This window comes from Juglans microcarpa x Juglans regia, chromosome 2D (genome assembly GCF_004785595.1).
Source record: "Juglans microcarpa x Juglans regia isolate MS1-56 chromosome 2D, Jm3101_v1.0, whole genome shotgun sequence".
NCBI classification, from domain to species: Eukaryota; Viridiplantae; Streptophyta; class Magnoliopsida; order Fagales; family Juglandaceae; genus Juglans; species Juglans microcarpa x Juglans regia.
Window position 1 is genome coordinate 32,631,232 of NC_054596.1, and position 13,802 is coordinate 32,645,033.

At 33.3% G+C, this 13,802-nt stretch overlaps 1 protein-coding gene across 1 annotated transcript; it reads right to left on the reverse strand.

Annotated features, from left to right (window-relative positions):
* Positions 1–299: 299 nt before the first annotated feature.
* On the reverse strand, positions 300–6,793 carry LOC121250350 (aldehyde dehydrogenase family 7 member A1). The gene is made up of 15 exons (XM_041149461.1): positions 6,498–6,793; positions 5,479–5,565; positions 5,203–5,334; positions 4,451–4,523; positions 4,212–4,234; positions 4,015–4,078; positions 3,608–3,653; positions 2,712–2,892; positions 2,099–2,275; positions 1,833–1,997; positions 1,579–1,719; positions 1,381–1,478; positions 890–1,039; positions 614–737; positions 300–520 (listed from the first exon to the last, which is right to left on the reverse strand). Exons 1-14 carry the CDS (start codon positions 6,630–6,632, stop codon positions 680–682), a joined length of 1,530 nt encoding a protein of 509 aa, XP_041005395.1. The 5' UTR covers positions 6,633–6,793; the 3' UTR covers positions 300–520; positions 614–679.
* Between the last annotated feature and the right edge of the window lie 7,009 nt (positions 6,794–13,802).

Sequence of the window (13,802 nt, forward strand, 5' to 3'; positions counted from 1 at the left end):
AAATTAGTCTGCTTCCGATAAATCCGATTTAAATCTTTTCCTCTTGATTCAGGTGATCATGGGCTTCGTCTCAAGTGCAATAAAAGACGTATTATCAGGAAAATTTCCCGAATTATAGAACCGATCCGCCCGATAGGATCATCGAACCGATCTGCTCGATATTCATCAGTTGAGATAATAGCTGAAGCAACCCGTACTGACTTACATTTTTTGGGTCAGATCGCTTCATGTTAGGTTTGTTGTTTTCCTGCACACCCCTACACAGTGGCAGGGAGATTGAACCTAATGAGAGTGATATGAATCCGAACCCAGTAAAAGTCCTTTTGAGACATTTTTAGGGACATTTTTCTTCAACTATCATCACCACAAGAACATATTAGACCATTTTCATGGTTCACCCATGTCCCAGATAGAGCTCTGGGAAAGCAAAAGAGAGACATAACAAACAAGACAGCCTTTATATTAGATAAATTATTTCAGACTGCTTTTTGTTTGCAGTACTGAAATATCTGAAATCCCCATCGTTTGTTCTTTTTTTTTTTTTTTTCCATTTTTTTCTTCATAAAACACTAAAATAGGACAGAGTAGCACAACCCTGACTGCAGATTTTGCTGAGATTATCTAGATCCTCCGGTGGAACAAAGCCGCAGATGTCACGGCAGCATACCTCACTTCCTATTTATGAGCCAAAACTAATTCCCTGAGCCAACGGTAGTTCACTTCCATAATTTATTGTACTGTCAAGGAAAAAGAATAGTCTTAAGTCACTATGGCAAATATAACAGATCGCTAAAAAGTTGCAGACACAAATTCAAGCAAACTAATATGTTCAGGGAACTATTATGAGAGCAGTCAGACATGCACATAAAGGAGTTCAGAAAAATCATACCATGTTGAGCGTCGCATGTATTGCTTCCAGGAGTCACTTCCAGCTTCACGACCACCACCGGTTGCCTTTTCTCCACCAAAAGCACCACCAATCTCAGCTCCATTTGTAGGTATGTTCACATTCACGATACCACAATCACTGCCATGTGGCCTACATAATACTCAAATGCATGAACACATTATACATACATGTAATTGAAGATAATACAGAACTACATAGCAAATCTTTAATGAAATTGCCTGCAGCATGCACTACTCAGACTATCTAATAGCATTATTATCTAATACTTGAGTGCAAAAGTCACTTGTGGCAGTAAACTTTATATATGCCTCTAGCTTCTGGTGGTGATCAGCAATTAAACTTTTGAGGCAGTACAATAGTTAGAAACGAAAGTCAATGTGTTCAATATAAAAATGAAATAGTGAAATAGCTCGAGGACAACAACATATGAGTCTTTCTTACACACTGAGGATCAAGTTCTGAGTGCTCACCCAATCCATTTAAATATAGCTTCAGGCCTGCGTGTGAAGATTGAACTACTCAATCCTTGAGGTACAGAATTGTTCATTTCAATTGCTTCTTCCAGAGTCTGTGCAAGATAATGTATAAATTCAAGTTTGATCTGATAATCTCAAAATAAAATAAAATAAACATGTATCCAAATGGATGCAATGTCATGAATAAACTACCTTAAATTTCATAACATATAGAACTGGACCAAACAATTCTTCTTTTACTACAGAGGCATCTGGAGAGATCTCGACAATGGTCGGCTGTACAAAATTTCCGTCTGAATCTATAACAGATCCACCTACCAGGATTTTCCCTCCCTATTAGGCAAGCACCAAGAAGTTATGCAAACAGTAAGCACTTTAGTACAATCTATAAGGCCAACAGATTGGTGATACTAGGGATGGTCAATTACAAGAGATATGATACATGCCTGAGATTTTATGCTTGAGATTCCCTTCTCAAAGTTTTCCCTTGAGGCACGAGTATGTAATGGTCCGACCAGAGTTTCTTTCTCCAAAGGATCCCCGATTTTGACTTGCTTGTAAACACCAACTAGTTGGTCCAATACCTTTTGATATATGCTTTCATGAAGAAACTACAATTAAAAAGCAAAACAAAGAAACTGTTGTAAGAACTATAACCTCTACAACCCATATTGTAGCTATGTCATCAGAATCACAAATAGATGCATATTACCAGTCTACGGCATGTTGTGCAGCGCTGACCAGCTGTACCAACAGCTGCAAATAAAATTGAACGCACAGCCAGCTTGATGTCGGCATCATCCATAACAATTATCGCATTGTTCCCACTTAATTCAAGCAAGCATTTACCAAATCGTTCGATTACTATTTGTTGGACCATCATACCTACCTGTACTTCAAAATGCAGAAGACATGCTTAGGTAATAAAGATGAGTCTGAAAGTAATAGCTCTTACTTACAATTAAATAAAGCTCCTAAACAAATAGCATAGATAGTTTTTGTTTTCTTCTTGTGGGGGTCACCAGGGGAAACAGATATGGCCACATGCTCATTACACTTGCACATAATTTTATGTCACCAGATACTTGATGGCAATTCATCAATGTTCATTCATAAATATGATGCTCGTGTGTTTTTGTAGGCAGCAACCTTTTCCCAGGAATGGATCTTTTACACCAAAAGTCTATATAAAAAGAGTGCATTATTAAGTCCTTAAGGATACAAACCATGAAATATGTTTCTGCTTTTCAAGGCAGAACTCTATTCTTATATTGGATATTCCATTAAAACATAATGATAATGGCACAATCATATCACCAATATACCTTTGAACTTCCAGTGAATGAGACCAGTGCTATTCGTGTATCTTTCGCTATTGCTTGACCAATTTCAGCACCTCCACAGAAAGAGGTGAATATCGCACCTGGCAAGTTGTTCTTCTCAAAAACCTCTGCCATAAGCTTTGTCACCGCAATAGTTATCAATGGGGTTGTTGGAGCACCCTTCCTAAAATGCATAATGCAGCAAGTAATTAATATTGTATATAAAATAAGAATGTAATACATCATACTGCTGCCTCCATGGCAAGAACTAAGAAGGTGCTGATATAGGAAAGTGAATTATCAAAAATATGTTATGTCAACTACTGGGCATCTAATTCATCAAGCAGACTAAATGCCTATCTAAATCAGCTGCTTTTCTTCTCAAGAAAAATGAAAAAATAAATAAAAAAAATAAAGAAAGGTAGAAAGAAAGCTTACTTTTTATAAGTAAAAAGGAAAAAATCATGAGATCCTATTTTAGTTGGTCAAGGGAATCAATAACTAGCATGTTCTTTTTTCTTGTTATTTTTATTTCTTTTTGGGGCACCGCCGGGGGGGGGGGGGGGGGGGGGGGGGGGGGGGGGGGGGGGGGGGGGGGGGGGGGCGCGGATGGGGCGCTACAAAGTTTCTTAGACGGAAAAAAAAAAAAAAACTGAATGATGGAAAACCCTTGTTATCATTTTAGAGTGATGATGCAAGGATCAGAAACTGAATTTTTGCTTATAAAACAACAAACAAAGTTTCAAGCCCAAGAATAGACTGAGATAAGTTGGTCTAACCAGTTTTCATTTGAATCAAGTTTCAGAACGAAATATCTTGGTAGTAAAGCAAACCAAGGTTGAAAGAGTAACTGTCAAGAATGTAAGGAAATAAATTCAGGAGACAGACATCTAACTTACCACACAACACAGTTGCCGCAGACTAACGCAATGCAGGCATTCCACCCTAATGCATCACAGCAAGAAATCACCCATGGTTAAAAAGAGGCTGGACCTAAACACATTTCATAACTACGAAACTGAATATTTAATGTAGGATTGAAAATCTTCATATGGGAACCATTCATAGAGTTTTGAAAGTCTTTACACCACACACCATCCACGTAGCATAATTTGATTTGGAATATAAATTTTAAAAATTGAATCTTACAAATCAAATTATGCCATGTGGATGGTGTGTGGTGTGGTGTATCCAAGCAATTAAAGATTTTCCCAACCAACTTAAATGCAATAGATTTAAATAATCCTAATCATTTCATGGATTGACAAATAAAACTTTCTCAGTGAAAGTGGCAACTAGAACCAACCAAGAACAGCGCATGGAAAGTTGAAAGCAGTAATTACACCGACTATTCCCAGGGGATTCCACGCCTGCAATTAGCGCATACAAATGTTTTAGTCAAATTAATGTAGCATTAATTTTTTTACAATTTTTTTTTTTTTTTTTTTTTTTTTGTCAAGTATTGAAATTTAATCACAGTCAATGTCTAAATTCGTACAGCACCTCTAACATCATATGATCTGGACCTGAAAAGGGAAAGAAGAAAAAAGGCAGATATGAGTTAGTATTTTTTAAAGAAACGAGCCACAGTGGATGGAAAAATATAACACTTTAAGCTCAACAACCGAAAGTTTTTATATTAAGTTCTCACGAAGCCTCTGGTTGATTAAGCTATTCAAATTAGCAATCATAAGGACACTAATATAAGAATTGTCATGTGCTGTAATAATGAACAAGCTTACGTTCTGAAGGTATGATAGATCCATTCAGTTGTCGGCTTAGCCCAACAGCATAATCACACATATCAATAATTTCCTGCAATAAGTAAAAATTTGGATTAACTGGAAAGGGTTTAGACGGTTTAGAAATGCTACCAAAAAGTTCATCTAAACATATTTGGACAACTACAAACACTTTGCGTCAAAGGTCAAGTCTCTATGCACCATATGACCATGGAATGCCAGCCAGATAGAGAGAGAGGAGACTGAAAATAATAGAAATCAGAAAAGAAAAATGATGTAGAAGAATGCATACTACAGAAATGAGATTATTGGATTAGTCCTAGTAACTCTTCATGGTACCTCTAGTAATGCAGACTAATATATATAAGAAAGGAAAATGAAAAACAGGTTAGGCAGATAGAGCTACTAAAACTAGGGCACCTAGAGAGGTGAACAGTAAGTGAACCCTGTTCAACAACCACTTTATAAGCAACTACCAAGAGTAAACCAACTCTTCCTTAAAAAAGAGGAAACCACCACATGGGAAGTTGCTGGGCATTACAAATTTAGTTGATAATATTAGACAGTCTTAAAAGCAGCTCAGGCCTGCACCAAAAGCCTGCTTAAGAGTGGCATTCAAGGAAGATGCCTCACTGCACAAGACCGCACAACCACGACCTTTGACTCTCTCTTACAACAATGGGGGTAATAACATTGTCCAATAAAAATAATCGAAAGAATATATCTAGCCAAATTATAGAGTAGTATCTTACTTGAACCTCCCCTATTCCTTCAGGAAGTATCTTTCCCATCTCAAGTGACACAAGCCGACCCAGAACATCCAATTTGGCCCTTAGCGCTTCTCCTATCTGTCTAACAATTTCACCTCTCTTTGGAGCAGGAATCTGCGCAGCAAAATGAAGATATCAACTGTCAAGCAAACTTCATTCAGGTAATCCTCATCAACACTCAAATTTGAACTTATAAAAAAATGCTGAAATTTGACAGTTTTTGTTGTTTTGTGATGTTAAGAGCAAACTTGAACGCACACTCTTCCATTTCTTGGCCGCTTCATTGCAAGCAAGCATTCCCTCCTCATAATCTTGAACAGATGCCTCCGTGACTTTTGCAATCATCTAGATTCAAAATGCAAGAAAATCAGAATATTGTAAGGGAGCAGCCACTGTTAGAATGTCGTTACACCCATCAATAAAAGACTGACACCCCAAGAACTATATGAATTTTTAAAAAGTCTCAACCGCATTGGTTTTTCACTAATATGTTTAAAAATTTGTAACCACCAAGGGTGGTTGGATCGAGAAATACTACTCATCGTCCTCACACTACACACTAACATGTGATTTGTTATTTTTATTCTTCTATTTAAACACATATTTACACATCAATATATGTGTGTTTAAATAGAAGGACAAAAATATTAGTATATGGTGTAGGGAATGATAAGTAGAGTTTTTCAGTCGGGCCACCCCAAGCCTCATATCACGGGGGGCCACCAGTCGCAGACCACCCATTGAAGGTGAACAGCCACCTTTTTAATTTAAATTTACCCGTTTTTAATTTTGTTTTTTTTAATTTTTAAAGGATTTTAAAAGTGCCCATGTTCTATTAAAAAATTATAAAGGAACTTGTTTACAGCAAGACTCAAGTAAAATTCATCCATTAATAACCCAAAAAACATAAACGCAACAGAAACATTAAAAAACAAAAAGACTGGGCTCTTGTATTCTAGGTGTGGTTCTTGTATATGTCCGTGTACTTGACTTCGCCTATTATCAATAAAATTTCTTATTTACTCATAAAAATAAAAATAAAAACCAAAAGATTGGTGGCGGGGGAGGTTTATTTTGGTTTATTTTGGTTTATCTATCTACTACGCTCAGATTAAGGATTTTCAATTAAGCTCAATCCCCATTCGTCCTTTCACTTAAAAGTGTGAAAACTAAAGAATAGAAAAACACTACAATGAAAAGTGTAAACTTTTTTATTTAAACATCTGCTCCGACTCTGTAATAGAGATCTGAAAAAGGCGAATAATCCAAAAAGAAACCTGATTGCTTGAAGGATTCACGGAAGAGATGACAGATCCAGTTGCTTTCCATTCACCATTTACGTACCCACCAAGATTATCGGGTCCCAGACCGATCTCAGCTAGAAATTCATACTCTTTCTTAGAGAACCCCATCACTGCAATTACCAACTCTGCAATTTTCTTGATCAGCAAACAAAGTGATCGACTCGGTTTCTCAGATAATGCAAGGTAGAAGACTGATGTGTCTGTGTGTATATATAGACGTTAATGGTCAGCAAAGCGGATGAGTTTTTGTGCAATGCTTAGTTACGTGTCGTGGTTGGCGTGTGTATTGTTTAAAAGAAGATGGAAGTTGTAGTTCGGACGTTTCTTCGGAGGAAAAATCTTATTGTTTCGTGTACCAATTCGTAGATCAATATTAATATATAATATATATTTAATAAAACGATGTAAATTAAAAATAAAACTAATTTTTATAATATAGAAAATTTTCTTCTTCTCTCAAATTTTTTTTTTTTTAAGTTAAAAAAATTATCAATATGCAATATGATGTACGAACTTACTTGCACCTGATAAAACTCTTGGAGGATGGTCGTATACAGTGCAAAAGAACGGGTCGGGTGACTCGTGTCTTCTACTCTGATATTAATTTCTGGATCCAGTAAAGCAGGATAGGATTTTCTTATCATTTTTGTCCGAGAAAATATATTTACAAATTCTTTTATTATCACATATTTACACCGCACATTGTCATATTAATGAATATTTAAACTTTTTTTATATAATTACGATCGATCCTCGAGTGAATAATTTGTTTACACACGAATTTATAAGAGCATTTTCAATAAATTTTTTATTATATCTTTTAAAATATATCATCAAAATTTATTTTTTTTATTTTATATATTAATTTTTATAATATATTATATATCAGTTTATCTATTTGTTCTTTACATCATTTAAATATTATATTTTTTAATATATTTTATCAATTTCAAATAAAGTAGAAAGTAAAAAGTAAATAAAGAAGTGAATAAAGAGTAAAACGTAGAGTAGGAAATGAATTAAATATTTATATAAGTTTAAATAGTGTTTCATAGATGTAGAGATAGTACCGTAGTAAACTGGATATTAAATATAAAATACATAATCTATTGGATGTGTTATATTGAACTATTTTATTCAAATTTTACAAAAATATGAATTATTTTAATTTATATTTTGATTTAGTTTATAAATTTGGATTATTCATCTTATTGTTTAAAATACATCACCAAAATTTACTTTTTCTATTTTACATACTGATTTTTACAATATATCATACATCAGCTTATCTATATTTTCTTCATATAATTTAAATATTATATTTTTTAATAATTTTTTATTCATTTAAAATATTTTCTCTAACTATCAATGATATACTCAAATCTTTTGATATTTGCAATAGAGCGGTGCTACTCTGCTACTCAGAGTGCACCGCTCATTATTACTGCTAGTTAAAAGTTTCCTTTTTATTTCTTTTATTGTTTTTATTCATATTTTTTAACATTTTTAAAAAATTTTAAAAAATTTTAAACAATATATCAATACATTAATAGTTACTTCCTTAACTATAAAGTAAAGAAAAAAATTTAAAAAAAAATAAAATACAAGAGCGGTCAAAATGAGGGGACAAATAGAGTGGGCAAAGTAGCATTTTTCTTTGCAATATCTCTTTATATATAATGTCATATAATTATGTTTTATTTCAAATTAATCTAAATTTATAAGTTAAATCAAAATATAAATTAATTTAAAAAATAAATAAAAAAGAGATTATATAATGAAAAAAAGATTAATTCAGTTTCAGATTTTGTCTTTTGCGCTCAACAAATAAGAAAGTGTGGGAATGAGAGAGAGGATCTGAAATGAAAATAAATGACTTCTAAAGAAATGGTGAAAATCAAAAAACAGGAGAGAGAAACTAATTTAAAATGTTTACAATGATGAATAGTTACCTCCACATCTAGCATGTTATTGTAGTAAATGTAAAATGAAGAATAGAATACAAGATTCATTGGAGAAGACTTTTAAGAAAATTTCTTTATATTTTAAAGAAAAATATATTATAGAGCATCCATTCCCAATGAATTATTCATCTTATCCTTTAAAATATATCATCAAAATTCACGTTTTCTATTTTACATATTGATTTTTATAATATATCATACATCAGCTTATCTATTTTTTTATATCATTTAAATATTATACTTTTTAATATTTTTTTATTCATCTCAAATATTTTCTCTAACTATCAATGATATCCTCAAATCTTTTGATATTTGCAATATCTCTCCATATACAATATCATATAATTAAGTTCTATTTTAAATTAATCCAAATTTATAAGCTAAACCAAAATATAAATTAATTCAAAAAAATAAAAAGAAATAGATTATATAATGAAAAGAAGAGGTTAATTCAGCTTCAGATTTTGTCTTTTAAGCCCAGCAAAGAAGAAAGCGTGAGAATGAGAGAGATGATTTGAAATGAAAATAAATGACTTTTGAAGAAATGGGAAAAATCAACAGCAGGAGAGAGAAACTAATTTAAAATGTTTACAATGATGAATAGTTTCATCCACATCTAGCATATTACTGCAACAGAATGTAAAATAAAAAATGAAATATAAGATCTATTGGAGGGCACTTTCAAGAAAAATTTTTTATATTTTAAAGAAAAATGTATTATAGAGCATCTATTGGGAGTGCTCTAATTAGAAAACTATTAAAAGGCAATAGATACGTCAAATGAAACGAGTCAATATATTTGGATGCACAAATATCTTAACATTCTATAAATAAGTAATGTTAGATTAAGTTTTAAAATGTACAAATCTTGTACATTTTATTTCAAAAGAAAGTAAGGTTCACTATTAAAAAAATAATTTTTTGTGTGAATCACAGATTTTTTTACTTTTTTCAAAAAGAGTGTGCGGGATTTGCACACCTTAAAATTGTAAATATCATTTTTTTTCATAAATATTAATGAAATAGTTTAAGTACATTTAATGTAAAGCTAAATTGAGATAGATATAACTTTTTATTGGAACTCTAATAGTGGTGGTTTCCATAAATTATGGAATGAAAAATTATATTTGTTGTCATTTTTTAAAAATTTGAGTAAATATTAGATTCAGACGAAAAAATTATCCATGAGACAAATGGAAAAATGGATATGGAAAAATATAGTATACATTTTCTATATGGATATAGAAAAATATACTAATAATAAATACAGTATTATCCATTTTCTATAGAAAAATGGAATCCATAAGACAAAAATATTAAATAAATATTGATATAATTTATTTAGACCATAGTTATCTATTGTGGGCAATAGTATCTTTGTATTCTTGCTAGTAACGATCACATTTGACGATAGCAACAATTACAAACTGGCCCGCACTCTATAGTTATTGACACGGCACTACTAACGTGTACAAGGTTGATTCACAAGTTCAAATAAAATCACTATCAATACTAAAGCCAATCGCAAGAGATATGCATTACATTTTAAAGTTAAATTGACAATCCATCTCCATATACATATAGACGAATATAAGTGAGATATATCACTACAAGAAAACTATTAAGTTGTAGCCAGTTATTTCCTGTAAAAATGAGTATTTTCTGTCAAAATGAGTATGTTTTGGTCGTAAATAGCTATTCTCGTCGCATATAATTCATGACAAATGGTCAATTTTCTTGTAGTAGATATTTTTGTTTTTATTTTGATTGCATGAGTATGCAACAATTACAATTTTCAATACCCACTTCTATGTCTCGGTATTGCATTGACATCTCTGATCGTGTTCAAAGCTCAGGCCGATACACTTGACATGTCAGAAATGCGAGACGATCTAGCAGCCACATCAACCCTAGACCCATTTGGAACTACCTCCAAATTACTGAATTGGTCAAATTATTTGTCATTAATTGAGACCATTCGAATGAATTTATGTAGGGTGAATATACAATAACAATCAACCCTTGCTGGCCTACTTTAGGTGTTTTGAGTTATTGAGTCAAAATTTTGAAAATATATAATTTTTAAATATACCAAAGATGCATTCAATAGCATTTCTGAGAGAATTAGAATGCCGATAACTTATGTAATCTTTGTACCTGCTTAATTAAGGGTTACCATGATACAATGGCCAGTGATACTTTTTCGTTACATATGGGAGCATAAATCTAAAAGTATAATGAAATGTAGACATCACTAGATAATAGTAATTTGAAAATATAAATAAACCTAATAAACTACTAAGTAAATAAATTCATACAAAAACAAATAATCTGTTGTCCCATGTAGAAAATATATAATAATTACATTCAGTTTTCCATGAGAATCGATTCTCCCTCCTACTTAAGGCATCAAGGAAGACATAGCATAATGGGCAGTTAACTCTCATCCCGCATAGACGAATGTGAATTTCATGTCGCAGTCACATGTTGGTAACACGTTTTTCCAAAATTCGATGATGATGGTTTCGATGCATACTAGACCGTTGATCTTATACTGCTCATTTTGCCCCCTTGACGTGGCCAAGCCAAGTGGCCTCAGGCTAAAAAGAGGGGAGGAAATACTAAAAATGTTAAATACTTTTTCCCTCATCCTTTTGTCTTTAAGATTATAGAAACTACAAACACATAGGCATTACACAAGAAACTAAATTAAATCTCAGTTGATTCAGTCTCATATTTGATCGGATCTCATTATTGAGCATAGACTTGTTTGAATCATGGAATTCTTGCAATGGGTAAATGCTCCTTGAGTGGTGCTCTATAACTCCTCCATCAATGACGTGCCAATGTAGTTTACCCCCCTCAAACCTGCTCGTTCCCATATACCCAGTTTGGTTAATAACTCCCGAGTGAGTCGACAGTAAATGTATCAACAAGAAGCAGCTTGAAACGCAACTTCTCCTTCTTGGATACCTCAAGTTGCATGGGAAAGAATGACAAAGTCCACCACCATTCCCTTGTACTTTTTACCCAATATTTCCGTGTCTTTTGCAAATCTCTCTACTTTCGATGGCAAAGACACAATGGTAGCCAGCCTCGTACACGAAATGTCGTTATATGTATTATAGATTGTGTTATTAAATTTGTAGATTTATTGAATGAGGATTATTATTTATATTCGTGAATCACTACTACAAGGATATGCATTAGCTCAGTGATAAGGGTGTGTTGTTTCAAAGGAAATGGATTTATTGAATGTTAGTTACTATTTACTTTCGTGAATCACCACCATAAGAAGATGCGTTGGCTCAATGGTAAGGGTGTGTTATTTCAAAAGAAAGGGAACAGATATGAAACTCTATGGCTACACTTTGATGATTTAATTTTGTAACAAGGTGAATGACGCAAGGGGCGCATGACCCATCTGAAGGGGTGTATGGTCCATCCAAACTGGTGGCACAAGGCTGCACGAAGACTTAAGTAATAGAGTAACAGATCATGATCATAATTAATTTAAGATAATAGCAAAAGGATAAATAGGAGTAGTAGTCTCTAGTTTTTATCTTGTATATTCAAAATTCAAATATGTAATAAATAGATAAGTGTGCACTCGACAAGTAGACTTATAATCTGTTACAAATTCTTCAATATAACTCTATAGTGTGTTTCCTATATAGTAATGATAACCTACGCAGGTTTGGTCATCTTGGCCAATCCATTCTCTCAGTTTTCCTTGCACATAATATATACCTTACCCCAACATAGCCTAAGGCTTCCCTCATTTCACATAGAGGAAAAAGCACTCATAAAATTCTAGGACCTTGATGAATCTAGACACTATTAATGGATTCAAATGCTTTTGTTAGGGCATTAATGGCCAAGTTTAGGCTAGGATCTTATGATAACTAATGGAGTCCCTTACTAGAATAAGACTAGCCAGCTCAATAGTGGATTGCAAGGCCATCTTTTAGACCTTATCTACTAGATTAAGGGGGTGGTTTGATTCTTACAAGTTGAGTTGCTTTCTTAATGGATTAAAGGTTGAAATACAACTTACAATGAGGATGTTTAATCTTTCTAGTCTAATCTCAACCTCTATCTTAGCAAACCTTCAAAAGGAGAATGTAGGATTATCAAAGAAATATCAGAGGGTAGCTACAACTTATTCTCTAAAATCAGGGTTGTTGAAAACCCCTAATATCTCTGTTGGAGGACCAAGCAAGAGCTCGCGTCGAAGTACAATGACAGGTTAATGATTGTCCTCATTTGTAGGACAGGAGAGATAAGGGATTGTGTTATTTCTGTCATTCTGAGTGGAACTTAGGACATAAATTTTAGAACCCAAAAATGTACTAATTAGCAAATTAGCAAAGGTAATGTCTAAGAGGGAGGATGAAAGGGATAAAGATCATGAAGGAAAATTTATAAAACTGAAGGGCTTGCCATCTTCCAAGAGTAATGACCTCTTAACAAGTTTAATAGGTTGGAGAAGAAAGGAGTGGTGTGACTGTTGACCGTTTCTCACGGAGACGTCCGTGAGAACGAGTTTATCACTTAAGAGTCCTTGAAGTGGTCCAACACTCTTCCATCACGTTGATAATTGATCCCATGAAAATAGGATCACGTGGGACACGTAAACACCGAAGTTTGATGGAGGCTTCAGCTATAAATACAGTGTTTGGTCCCCAGACTCACTCATTCAATTCCTTTCGGTATTACACCATCTAAATAGAGTGGAGAAGAGTTTGGAAGTACCAAATACAGAGAGAAACACAGCAAAATAGTGAATAGCATCAATGGCCGGAGGTATTTATTTCTTGGCATTAAAACCTATCAATTCTTGTTTCTAAAGTGTAATTCTGCATTCTAGAATTGTTTTTAGTCTAACAGTTGGTATCAGAGTAAGGTTTACTTCTGCCTTGATGTTTAAAATCAAAATTCGGTTCATCTCTGTTTTTTGGCCGAAATTTTTCAAAATTTTTTAAGTTTTGATTTTTAGATGGTTTTGACTTGAAAGAAGTTTAGAAATAATTTAGAAATAGTTTTTCTAAACTTTCTGTGCTTAAAAATGTGATTTTTGAGGTGAAAAATGGTTTGAAAATCGTGTTTCTGCGTGCTGTCTGGAGGTTGAAGACGACCCAAACGACATGTCGTTTTCAGCCTTATTGAAAACGACATGTCGTTTAAGCAAGGAATGTTTTATTCAGTAATACTAAACGACACGTCGTTTTCAATTTGATGAAAACGACATGTCGTTTACTTTAAGAGTTTGTATCCCATATAATGATAAACGACACGTCGTTTCCAATTTGAT